Source organism: Lepisosteus platostomus, chromosome 11 (genome assembly GCF_059453375.1).
Source record: "Lepisosteus platostomus isolate fLepPlt1 chromosome 11, fLepPlt1.hap1, whole genome shotgun sequence".
Lineage (NCBI taxonomy): Eukaryota > Metazoa > Chordata > Actinopteri > Semionotiformes > Lepisosteidae > Lepisosteus > Lepisosteus platostomus.
The window spans coordinates 38,796,682-38,810,390 of NC_142621.1; the positions used below are offsets into that span (position 1 = coordinate 38,796,682).

Below are 13,709 nucleotides of genomic sequence, written 5' to 3' on the forward strand. Positions count from 1 at the left end.
AACGCTTTGGCGTATGTTCACACCCAAGGAGGTAGTCTTATTTGTGATATTTTTGTCTCGATTAATAATTCACTGGCACTCCTGTTAAACATTGCTGAATGATGGCTGGTTAAAAAATGAGAACATTATTTACACTTTCTGTATAATGTTTGTGTAAATGGCAGTTTCACCACAGCAAAATGTGAAAAACCATCACAAAACCTTAAAGAGCTGTCAATTTGAACTCTTCATCTTTGTGGTGCTTATGTAATGCAAATGTAGACCTTTTATTGTTCATGTTTTTATTAGAAATGAAATTGAAATTTTAAACTTGTAAAATAAAGTTTGACACTGTCGTCTTTTAAATTTACCCTTTTAATAACTTAAAGCCTGAAATGAAAATTTAAACTAAAAAACAATTATGAATAAAATGGCATGTTTATCTGTAGTTTAGAAATATTTGTGAAAAGGTTCTGTATTTTAAAAATACTATATGTAATTGGATATTATAATTCAAAATCTGAACATCGGTTAAACACACATTAATTTAATAAACAGACTTTATAATCAATAGAATCTGTTATTTTAATGACTGTATTGTTCATAGTGTGGGGTCCTCTCTGCTTACCTCCACTTTCAATGAGCACATCAAGGAGTTCGTCCATCTGCTGGCTTCTGGTCAGTTGCTGAAATTATATATGTTAGTTATTTCACCAGATATAATCAACACTACACATACTCTGCTTAGCTTTAATATAAAAGTTTAAACCATTGCTTAAGGAACAGGGTCTTTTACATTTTGAAATGGGAAATTTGCAATCCTGTTAACTATAGTTATTAATTTAAGTTAGCCTTAACATAATCTATTAATACAACACAATTTTCAACTCTTCAATACACTGTTGTAAATTGAGATATTCACTTTGCCGTTCAAGACTATCAAATATTCCCTAATATCTCATTTTTGTATTTGCTGATATTTTGATTCATGCTGTACTTTAACAAAAATAGGGCTATCCATTAGCTTTGACAGAACTGTCTGAAGGGAGCAGAAATATAACTAGACAAGAATAGGATTGTGATGCAAGTGAAAGCCAGGGAAAAGCAAGCAGGGCCTTTGATGGAAGTGAGAAGAAGCAAGAATGAGTTATTACATGTTTGCATCAGAAGCACAATTGAGTGTCTTGTTTCTGGCTTGAATTTGCATTAAATTTGGTTTACCTGCTTTACTGCATCCTCATAGGAGGGGGGCTGTTTTATCTTTGATGCAGTAGAGTCTGAGCTACAGAAGGCAGCAGAAGAGATTGGATACTTTTGACCCACGTGTCTTGGAGAGTGTAATATAGCCATCTACATGAAAAAAGTAAAAGTTAAGGTTATATGTCTGGTCCAAAAATAGTTTCTAGCCTAGTTATGAACACTCTCTGAAGTGATCAAATTTGTGGATGTGGTTACATCCTTTCATAAATGTCAGTTCTAAGGGCATCCCTTATTTACAACTATTTAAACTGTCCTGATATAATACAGTCTTGTTTGCTGTTAACAGGAAACAGCAGTAATAAACAGGAAGAATATGTGAGGGTGGGGGTATTCAACACTGTGCATCTGGAGATTTAGCAGGGAGGGTCCAAAGGATGAAACTGTTATGGGAAGAACTTATGATCAGTTGCTTTGAATGCAGTTGTATTTTTGTAAACCTTTTGCATTATTACTCAGAACAACTACTAGCTATGCTTAAGAAAAAAGAGACGGATTAAAGAAAAGCAGAAAACAGTTAGGTGATGTGATGGCAGTTATTTAGCCTTTCTTAGCCCTTTATTTTTGCACAGATTAAGATTAGAGGAGGTAATTGTTAAATGTTTTACATTAGAATTGACAGGCACCAAATGGACCTCTTTTTACCTTGTGTTGTACATTTGGACTCCTTGGTGTAGAGAGATCCCTTTGGTTGAAGGTATTGTCAGTAGCACTAGTGAATACAGGTTGCATGTTTCTTTGGTCAGTAGAGTATGTGCATGATTTCACAGGTTGGCCACTGCTATTCTGCTGAACCTACAAAAACAGAAACATCTATGGTAGTGACTTTAGAAAAGGCCAGAACCAGTGTGTGTCAGACTGAAGAACGATGCATTTATTTGTGTATTTACTGTAAATGTTATTCCTGTATACCTGTATTGTCCGTTGTCTGTTGCCGTTTTGCTGTGGTGAGCGGCTGCAACAATCTCCAGTCTGTGCAGTGGGTGAGATGGACAGCAAGTATGGGGTGTTAGGGGATGGAGGCAGGCTGCTGTGCTGTGGACTGCTTGCTGACTTGGTGAGCGGGGAGTGCTGTGGTGAGCACTGGGGACTCAGGAAGGCAGACAGAATTGGACTTCCACTGGCTGAATCCAGGCAGCGGGGGCTCGTCAAGCCAGACATGGAGTTCAGGTTTTCCATACAGCTGCTGGGCGGACTTTTCATTTGCTTGGAGGAGAGTGGACAACTGGACACTACATGCTCTTGCTTAATGGAAACACCAAAGAAGTGTTGCTGCTGATGAGGGGAGACTTGGGTGTCCTGTTGGCTGTGGTTGCGTTTCCTGTTGTGGAGCTGCATCTTGAGTTCCTCTACTTGCCGTTGCTCCTGGTGGAGTTTCCAGGTCAACTCGTCAATCACCTTCTGCTTTTCCACCAGCATTTTGTCTTTTTCTGCATCCAGGCCTTCACCTTCAGTCTGCAAGCAACCTCCATTCATGCTGCCGGCCAGCCCTTCGTCAGCACTCATGTGAGCAGGGGAGGGCTGCAGGGCAAACTGTGGAGAGGACATGGTAACATCACTGAAGGTGTCTGGCAAAGAGCCGCTGACAGAGTGATCGGAAGAGGCTGGTGAAATTGGAGGAGTAGAGCTGGTGCTGCTGAACTGGTAGAACCCATTGGACATTGTGCTTGATGAACTTTGAGAATGGTATGATGACATTGAGCTGCTGGGAGTTACTGGGAACGTGACGGTGGTAATGTCACTGGAGCTGGACACTGGGCTGACACTGGGATCCTGGAAAGGCCTAAGCCGCTCCATGAGCGCAGTTTTGGTTCCAGATACAGGCAGGCCCCGGATTCTCAGCTGCTGTCTCAGCTCAGACACCTTTGAAAAATATTGAAAAATTAAAAGTGTGTCCCATTACAAAAGTGTTAGCTTACAGAGGAGAAAGGAGTCTTACATTGCTCAGTGCTACACATTCCAAATAATTCAAAATAAAGTTACTGAGCCATTTACTTATCTTTTTTTCCAATTAAAAAAACCTGTGTTCCTGACAGGTTTTTTTGCTTACAATAATTGGCACAATTCAATATAAAGATACTTTTAAATTGCAAATGTATTTTAATAACAGATTCATGTTGTTCTTACAAGAAACATACTTACTTTTAGGTCATCAAGATTGGTCGGTAAAGGCCCTGGCTTTATTGGTGAAATGGGTGTTTGTCCAGAATATGTGCTTTTCACTGGTGACAAAGTGTTGGTTGTCATAGTACTGGTTGGAGCAGTTGTATTCCTTGGAAGGGATTCATTGGATTGCCTAAATACAACAATATGTGGAGGCCTGTGAAGATTTTAAAACAACTTTCCACTCGCTTTTATTTTAAATTAACTTTTTTAAACTAATATAAACTCACTATGATTAAAAGTAAATAAAAGTCTAAAATACCCTACAGTATATGGGTGCCTGGTGTGATATTCCTGCAAGTAGCCTGCAAATCCCTTGCCCTATGCAGCAAAGTTATGACAAGAATTTGACTGTACCTTTTGATCAGTAAATAGCTTGGAATCAAAATTTGATTGATGTATTTACCTGTCTTATCATAATACCTGAAACTGTTTTTAAAGTTCACAATATAAGTCACCAGAGAAAGGCTAATCAAATTTTGATTGATACTGTTATACAAGCATGTTGTACAGAGATAGTTTCAACCATGAACACGTAACATAGGATTCTACTGACTTCTGTATTTCCTGGCACATTATTTATTGACTGAAAGCTTCCTCCTTTTAGTTTTTAAAAAGTACAATACAAATAGTTCTTATTGTAAACATTAAATGGTAAATTAATATGTACTCTATAAAATTAATTTCATTCATTGTCAGTGTTTATTTTGGATAAGATTAACAAGTAATATCCAAGATTACGTACTTACAATTGAAGAAAAGGTGACATTTTTTCTCCGAAACGTTTTATGACATTGTTAGGTTCGAAATTACACAAAACTTGCTTATTTTGACTTACAATTTATTAAATACATAATCACAACATGCTTAAACCTGGTTATAATGAATTGTCTAAGAGTTGTTTGAACATGAGATTTTGGCTAGAACTGCAGTCAAGTACTCACTTGAGCTGGGATTGGTGCAGGGTCTGGTAGTTGAAGTGTTGCTGGCGCTGCTGTGGGTGTTGGTGATGTTTCTGTTGGCTTAGAATTTGGAGCTGCAGGAAGAGTTGCTGCTGCTGGAGAAGCCTGGCATAGGCAGAGTCCATAGGTGGAGGAGATTTCTCTGCCTTCTGATCAGGTGGAATGTACTGATGGTATTTCAATTTCTTCACTTTGGGTTTAGTGTCTTTGGGTTTCTTGTGTCGATTCTTATCTGATGTCTTTGACTGCTTGACAGATGAATGATAAAAAGAAAGGATTTTAAGTTCACAGTGTATTAAATGGCCAAGAACATTAATAGCAAAATCTCTTATCTAAGAATAAGCAACAGTACTAAAACACATTGTGTCTAGTCCCTGTAATATTTACGTTAGAACTTATTTTTTTTTAATTTAATCTAACATTTATTTTATACTTAACTAACGTTTTAGCCATATGATGATAGAGTGCAGAGCAATATTTATTGCTTTAAAAAGGTCTTTTTGAAAAAAATATGCTTTTGTTTATAATAGCTCATTATTTTTTATACATTCTATATTAACATAGCCAGTTGTATCATTTTCCACATTTCAATTTGCAACTACAGTATGAACCGTGGAGGCACACATAGTGGAGAATGGGGAAGTGAAAGCAGAGACCTCTGACCTTCTCATCTTAGAGACGTTTGTATTTTTATCGGGTAATACAGCCCCAACACCCTGACCAACAGCACTACATGCCTGTTCCAAGAGCCATGGCTAAATAATCCCATCCTAAACTCAGTAGAACTGGGCAAAATCCTGGTCAGTCAGTTAGTGACATAGCCACAGAGTTCAGCTGGTGCTCAGACAAGGGTCTTTATCATGTGAACCACCCAGGAGGCCACTTAAAATATTTTTTATAACAAAAATAAGAACATAGATATCATTTACCTTTGCAATAGCAGGAACAGGTATAGGTGGGGTTAACTGATTGCTGATGATGGATGGACTTTCTTCTTGGGCTGTCTGGTTGTTGGGTGAAGCAGTTTGTCCATTAATGTCTCGGTTTTGGGATCCCTAAAGAAAACAAACTTATTTGTGAACTGGAAAGACTGGTGCAGGCACCTTTTTAGGGATAGAATAGTAGGAAAGAAAAATCACATTAACTTGTGAAAAAAAGCTAAATGTAAGTGCTATAGAAAACTGTCTAAAATAATACTTTAATATAAGAAAAATAATGCTTTAACTTATAAAAAATCAAATACAGCAGATGCCTAATGTTAACTTACAATAGGTTTGATTTGTTTTGAGTTGTTGTGTAACATGTCAATTAAGAGCTTTTCATTCACTGTCCAAAGTTTGTTTTACAACACCTTTAAAAAGTTTCTGCTGGAAAGTTGAGATTTTTACTTGGTGTATGACACACAAATTAGTCTTTCTAGGTCAAATGATTTTGGTGTAAAACATTGACCATAAAAAATCATGATAAAGTATGCTGACCCTATACTGAAGCATTAACTGAAATTGAAGTCAAACGATAGAAAGTTATTTCAGTTTGAAAGAGAAAATGCTCTTTGCGATGCATGAGGTACTGTACATAATGGTTCGAATGATATTGCCCAAGTGGTCAACAGTGGAAAAAAAAACGGGGGACATGTGGAAGCACATGCTTTTAATCCTAAACACGTGACTCCAATAATAGTTTAATAGCCTCAATGCCACTCCACTCACTGAGCAGACAATAGTTTGGCATGCTGACAGCTGTGCTGGAAAATCAAAGAATCCCATGCCAAGTACACTCTGTAACAAAGACACTGGTATGCAGGAATCAGGAATGAGCCAAGGATCTGTCACATTCGGGTTAACAGTCATTCAGGAGCTTCTGCAGGACACCATAGTTCCCTGCAGCCACTAGGGGCAGATATCATCCACCTAACTCTTGTTGTTCAATTTCCTCATCTTAAGGCTTAAAATATCTAACACAGATGTGCTTATGTGCTGGTTAATAACCTAGCTTTTTTGCTTGACATTCTATTATATGTTTTATGAAGAACAATACCATATTGTTTACAAAATGCTGTTCTGTTGCATAGAGTAATGAAGAAATTCTCAGTCTTTCATTTGATGTATTACGCCACTTACTGTTTTAGTTGATCTGGATAACCAGATGCCAAAAAGTGTTTGTGAAACATTCTGTATATATTCATTACAAACAGCTAACTCCTGTTTATTTTTGGTAATGAACTGTTTTAAGATTTGTAAATTAAAATTGTGAATATTAAGTAATCAAGTCAGATTATTTTTAAGTTGACCCTTTGCTTAAAATAGTCCTATTCCTGATTTGATGTTATATAATACTTATTGGAAAGTAGAAAACAGGCTCATTTGGTAACTAAATGATACTAGGATTGTAGGATTTAAAAACAGTTATTGAAATGAAGCCAAGACATCATCTGGGTAGCCTCTTCCTTACTCTCACAATGCTTTGGATACAAATGTGCATCTTGTTCTTATTTTGAAATGCATTTCATTATATTTTTCACTTGTGTCCTATGGGTTCATTACAATGAACAGTGTCTCACTGTGTTTTAAATACTTGTGTAGATCTTCTCTGTTCAAGACTACAAAGGTTCATTTCCTTCAGTCAGTCAGTGTCAGACATTCCCTTAAGCTCTGGAATGCATCTGTTTGCAATTCTCTGTACTGGTTCCAGAGCAGTAATATCTTTCCTATAACATGGTGACTGAAATTGTACACAAAATTCTATAGTAAAAGAGGCATTAACAGTATTTCATACAGTTTTAAACACAGCATCCCTTGAAATTTTACACTTCTAGTAATATATCCCTTTTTAAACATATTTTTCATTAATACCATCTTCTATCTCATTTTGTATTTATAGTTTGTTTTTGCTAACTGCTTATAAACCCTGCAATTGTATAACTTAAAGTTTATTTGCCCCATGTTTCCTAGTCTTGAATTTTAAATACAGTAATACTTTTTTAAGTTTATTTGCTGATTCTACTATATTTGCTAATCCTTCTAATTTGGTATCATCTGCAAACATAAATAGTTTAATAACGATGCCAGAGTCTAGATCATTGATATGAAACAAAATAATCAGTGGTCCTATTACAGATGCCTTTGGTACTCCACTAATTATATCACCCTGATTTAAATAAGTAAATTTTCTGTTTATTAATCAACTCGGAATCCAAATACTTGTTTCCCTGAACGTGTATTCAATTTTTCTGTTAATAGGACGTTTTTCAGAATATTTCTGAGATTTTTAATTACATGATATCATATATCGTTTGTACATCTTTTACTGTTGTTTATTCAAACAACTCTAACATGTTAGTTAGGCAAGGTTTTGACTATTCACTAGGATATTTTCAGTTCCACTTTCTCACGCTTATAATGGATGGGGACTATATTAGCAATTCTCCAGTCCCTGGGTAATACCAGTGTCAGGAGTGACTGTTGGAAGGGTTGTGTCAATGGCTTCTGAATAACTTGTTTTGTTTTTCCTTCAGTAGATCTGGCAAGATACTGTCAGGATCTGGAGATTTATTTGTTTTGAATGCTTCTAGTAGTCAAAATACTAATGCCCATGTTTAATACAGAAATGTATTCCTTAATGAACACATGAGTGAAACACTTGTTTAGTAAATCAGCCATTTCCCATTATTGTTCTGGATATATTTTACTTTATCTTTGATTATTCTTTTGCTGTTGTTGTACTGAAGTAACGTTCTTAGACTCCATCATTCAGTTTCTCTCTTGGCTTTTCTCATAAATACATATTTTACCTGGGTATGCAGTTAAAACCAGTCTTAAGGTAACTTAGTGTGTTTAGCAAACAGAGTTTTGATTAGTGTGCATCACAATTCAGTAGAGAGATATACAGTAGTCTTACTGCAGTGCCGAGGAAAAAAAAATGTGTGTAGCATGGACAGCAGAGATTCCATGAGGGGAAACTATAATTTATCACGTCTTGTGAACATTGGAAATAAAGTTCACTTCTAGCTGCAATACTTGCAATTTTTTTGTTCTTTTGTAGAAACACAAAGGGAATAGATTCGTACAAATCTGAGACCTTTTTTCATTGCATATTTGGCAAATCGCAGAAAGATTCCAGTGGATTTAGGCAACATACTTTGTGAAGGTGAAGATTTCATTAGATGTTAAACCTGAACTTCACTAATAGCCACAGCAAGTAATTTATATTATAAAAATAGTCTAGGTTTCTTTGTAAGATGGCCAACTATTGATAGCCTGCAATACATTTAAAGAAAGATTTTATGTAGTTGTTACATTTTATTGCCAATATGTTGATTAGTCAAGGATTGTTTCAAACATTTGGATTAAAACTGAAATGTAGTTCCAGGTATAAATACCTTGATTTCACAAAATTTGATTTTTGTCCGTAAGGAACAGTGCTATAAACACATTTTGTTAAAAAAATAAAGATAAGCATTAATTAAATGTTTGTGTAAAGTCAAACCGAACCTTTTTTTAATCTTAAAAATAACCAGCCATTGCTGTTAATTATAAAAGTATTATTTAAAGTAAAAAAGTTCTGTTAAAAGCCTTAACATTTAAAGATTTAAATTAATTTCTAGAAGTATACATGCAGTATCTATTGTGGCAAGTTGGTTATGATATAGTGCAAACCTATTTTCTTAGTAGATAACTTTGTCACATCACTTTCAATAATTGCTTATCCAGTTCAGGGTCACAGTGGACCAGAGACTATCCCAGGAATTGCATTGGGTGCAAGGCAGGATACACCCTGGATGGCTGGATGGGACACCTGTCAATTGCAGGGCACACACACACACAAATAAACACATGTTCATCCCAGGGACACTTTTTACAGAAGACAGTTAACCTACCAGCATGTCTTTGGACTGTGGGGGGAAACTGGAAAACCAGGAGAAAACCCACATGCATAGAGGGAGAACATTCAAACTTCATGCAGATAGCACTCCAGAAATTGAACCCAGGGTCCAAGCATTGCATGGCAGCAATGCTAAGCACTGCACCACCGTGTTGCCCCCTTTATGTAAATTTAAACTTAATTACCTCCACAAATATCAAGGTCTGTTTACCAATTTTCATGTGGCTAAGCGATTGTTGTCTCAATTCCACAATACAGATTATCACGTTAAGGGGATAATTTACATTCTTTGATGGATTGTATTTATACATTTGTGCTTTAATGCACTAGTCTGTGGTGCTGAATTCGGAATATGGCTGTTTCTCACCTGTATAGCACCTGTTGTGGCAGGAGAGGATGCATCACTGCTCTTGGGCTCTGATGGGGAACACACTGAAGCTTGAGACTCGTTGCTTCTGGGTTGCTCTGGTGACAGGCTGTCACTACTGCTGTCCTCCTCAAATGCATATGAGTCCTCTTTCTTTGGGAATTTTGCATGATTTGCTGCATAAACACAAGAGCATATATTGCTTTAGCACTTTAAAATATGTGAATTAATCCAGCTGACACAAAACTCAGGGAAATCAATTACTAAAAATATTTCCAATTTTAAATCATTTTTAACACAATTGGGATATTCATTAAACTTGTTAGTGAGACAAGTTTTAAGTAAATTGAAACATACAGAAAAAAAGTTAAAGTTTAAAGATTTTGGGATATGCTGTATCTTGTCCCTGTATGAGTAAATATGTGTGCATACAATGCTATGCAAATTGCACCACATTTATTATATCCGTAATGTGGAGGTTGGTGTTAAGAAGCAGCTTCTTCGTCACTTGCACCTAGTTGGACACTTAGCAAGGAAGTGCTCTGGCATTGCAGAGGAAAACTGACAAGAGCACTTGACTAGAGTGGCCCCTTGATAAGCAGAATACTGAGAAGAAGTGCTATCTTAAATAATCAACTTGAGGACTAATAGCAAGACATTAGGCAGAGGGATTAATTGTGTATGTGAGCATGTGACCTGCCAAATACAGATCCTGGTTTTAATCATGACAGTCACACTTTCAGTCATGGTGTTGGCAAATGCTGAGTCCTTTCTCTATGCCCAGAGTAGAATAGAGGACTGGTGCTATTTCCTCCACCTGTTGATTCTGGATTCATTCACACACTATATGGAGGCCCTAGGGACACCTGACTACAAGCTGTCTGCTTCTGTCAACTTAGGTCATTTAGAGGACTTGTTACTGCAGATAAATAGTACAAAGGGAAAAAAGTCCCAGGCAATCTCACCTACAGTATAAAGCTTTACAAATAAAAAATGTACACACTGGTATGATGTTTGGGAAAGGGTACAGGGTACAACACAAGAACTTATACTTATTAAAACATTCCAGTAAAACATAAATACTAAGGATAGTAAATCCACTAGTGATTTAATGTAAATCTGAAGAAGCATGATTTTAAATAGAAAGCAGCATGTTGAGTAATTCAGTCTCGTTTTCCAGAAAATGTTAACTGTCATCCATGTAGCCTAAATAGCCAGCAGGTGTGGGGGTGAATCTGTTACTCTGGAAAGGCAGTGGCAAAGTGTCTGAGGGCCACCAGCTAAGATGTACTAACCCTTTTGCCTAACACATTCACCTTTGAACTTCTTGCACATAAGAAGGCTTCCTCAGCTGGCAAGAAAAATGGACAGCTGCACAACTGCAAAGGACTGTCAGACGCACCTTTGTAGGTGGTTTAGTGTATCTACATAAATCATTGCTAGTCATAACAATGAGAAATAGAGGGGAAACTTCAATTGATCTAGAAAGGACTATCTAAATACAGCTGCTGTTTATATCTATAAAACATTGTATACTGACTTTGTGTAAAGCAATATCTTTAACCTGAAATATCAACCATTTTTGATATTTGGAAAATTCTCCCCAAGTTAAAGGTAAAAACAGTTTTTTAACAAATGTAGAGCCATTAAATGAATCAAAGACAGTTAATTTTTACCACTGCAGAAAAAAACCTATTGAAAGCACATTGTGTTACACAATGTTAAACGAACAAGAAATGTCAAACACTACGTAATTTGCATTTCTGAAAACAAAACTCTTTATGTTGTATCTAGCTGCTTTCTGTTTTTTGGTTTGCTTTTAATAACAATTCATTTATAGAACGTGGGACTGACAAATGCCATACATACTTCCTATCTACAGTTGCTCCCAAAGCCCATCTGCTTGTTTTCAGGACCCTATGTCTCTGTGCTAATCTTGAAAGTAATGGAGTTCAGTCCCTGCTAATTTCTTTCCTCTGAGCTTTGTCCCTACAAACCTATTGCTTGAGGTGATGACAGGACTGTAGTATAAACAGCTGCTGATATCAGGTTTCAGCTATGCACTATGTGGCAAGGGACATTTTCTCAATCACTGGCCAATGGGCTTTAATCAAAGTGAAAGCCTGTTTGATTTGGTATGTTTAAGAACACTCACCGTGTGTTAAATAGCCTTTATAGATTGTCTTCCAAAGGATGCAAAGTACGTGAAAAATTTTTATAACATTTAGTAAAAAATGTTAATCTCAGAAACAATAAAATAACTAAATAAATGGCTAAAAAGCTATTCTGAAAATGTTAGCTTTACAGTTTACAGTTACCAAAAAGTAAATTGTATTTCAGTCTATATCATTATATTTATTCAACAAATTTGACAGTTTAGTTCAAGGTCTGTTTTGTAAAGTATTTCTAGTTTTTTTAAATTAAAAATTAGATAAGGAGATTGCAGTAGAAGCTTGCAACACTAAACCACTGCAGTTTGGCAAGCACGGCCTTTCTAATGATGAAACTGCATGTACAGTATGTAGCAAACCTATAAAATTAGTCTTGTTCCTTACAGGGAGTGCTAGAATTGAAACAGATGTTTGGATGTTTGGATGTTGTTAGTTCAGGCCTTAGTGAACCATAGATTTTACTTTAAGATGAACAATGTATGTTATATTCAGTGAAGGACAGTGTGACCAAGTAAAGTAGGCTATTCTAGGTGCTGTAGGTCGTAAGGATAAGTGGTAAACTATAAAGAGCATTTCCTATTTTATTCAGTTACCTTTCATTGCAGCTTCTTTGACTGCTGAATCAACAGGAATGATATTCTTTTCTACCAGCTCCAATGGGCCTGGTCTTAGTGCAATTTTCTCATTAAGATCATCAGCTAGCCTGGCTCGCTTCAGTTTCATCTGAGTGGCCTGTATGGAGCCTTCAGTGGCTGAGTCTACACAGTAAACACAATGATAAGCACTGTTAATTCATACCAACAAGTTCTGACACTGCTACATACAGTACGTGATGCTGAAGCCTGTGATTTGTAGCATAAACATTTTGTGTATACTTCCTGGTGGAAGTGGTCCTCTTTCAGTGCTAAAATGTGCAGCATATTATACTCTCTATAAACAGCAAGAGAGTAATCACTTCCCAGAACCATAGAGCATCTACAGTACAGTATGTATGGTGTAGCTTATTTGTGTTGTGCTCAGGACAGTACCCTATCTTAGGCTTGCATTGACATTTTTGCTAAAAAAAATCTTTCACAAATTTAATATTGTACTGTAATATGTATTCCACCATAGTGGATTCAATGGGAATTAATATAATGTACTCTTAACTGTATTATACATGTTACTGTAAATAATCTCTTAACATATGAGGAAATAATAAATTATAGTAATTAAAAATATTACCCAAAATATTCCTTAAGTTGAGTAAAACCAGTTGTATTTGTACTGTACATGTATGCATTATCTAAGAAAGCTCTTACATATACTACAGGATTAGGAACAGAATTGCATTTAGTAATATACTCTCTATATAACGTATACCTAAATCAACAATCAAGTAGAAACACTCTTACCTTGTAAAATGCGCATATTGACCAAATCTGACTTCTCAGGTCTGCTTCTGATTTTGTGCTTTAAATAATCTTCTGTCTGTATGACAAAAATGCAATACATAGATTCAGGTATTAAATTAATCTTTTTAACAATAGTTATATGGATGATTTTTATTTAATTGATTCTCCTCAACACACTTCTGTTTGAACTACTAGATTTGTCATTTGTAATTTGTAACCTTGTAATTTGTTATGGTAATATTGTTGTACTATACAAATGCATTCAATGCAGACAATATGTAACTGGTACGGCTAATATTTTATATTTTAAGTAATCACTGATAAAGATATCAGCTCATTTCAAATTACACTATTATCGCTATTTTGATGTGTAGAGGAACAAAGGGGAGGCTGAAGAAACTTTGACACAGACTTTTATGTTGATGAATTTTTATCTATATGCATTTTCAAAATAAAGCAAGAAAATAGAACATACAAGCAAATACAGAACAGAACATTCAGCACCATACAAAGTCAGGCCACTGTAACTTTTAAA

At 35.9% G+C, this 13,709-nt stretch overlaps 1 protein-coding gene across 14 annotated transcripts in view; it reads right to left on the bottom strand.

The window, feature by feature from the left end:
- The window catches only part of myocd (myocardin), a 166,423-nt gene that overhangs the window by 12,117 nt on the left and 140,597 nt on the right, over positions 1-13,709 (bottom strand). For 11 of the 14 annotated variants that reach the window (XM_088599598.1, XM_088599597.1, XM_088599600.1 and 8 more), the window contains 10 exons: positions 13,175-13,250; positions 12,374-12,538; positions 9,610-9,785; positions 5,291-5,416; positions 4,344-4,609; positions 3,379-3,532; positions 2,149-3,099; positions 1,882-2,031; positions 1,201-1,329; positions 608-665 (listed from right to left, as the gene is read on the bottom strand). In XM_088599598.1, coding sequence (XP_088455724.1) covers positions 608-665; positions 1,201-1,329; positions 1,882-2,031; positions 2,149-3,099; positions 3,379-3,532; positions 4,344-4,609; positions 5,291-5,416; positions 9,610-9,785; positions 12,374-12,538; positions 13,175-13,250 — 2,251 coding nt within the window. The remainder of the gene's footprint in view (positions 1-607; positions 666-1,200; positions 1,330-1,881; positions 2,032-2,148; positions 3,100-3,378; positions 3,533-4,343; positions 4,610-5,290; positions 5,417-9,609; positions 9,786-12,373; positions 12,539-13,174; positions 13,251-13,709) is intronic. The other 3 variants (XM_088599599.1, XM_088599610.1, XM_088599606.1) reach the window with 2 other exon arrangements.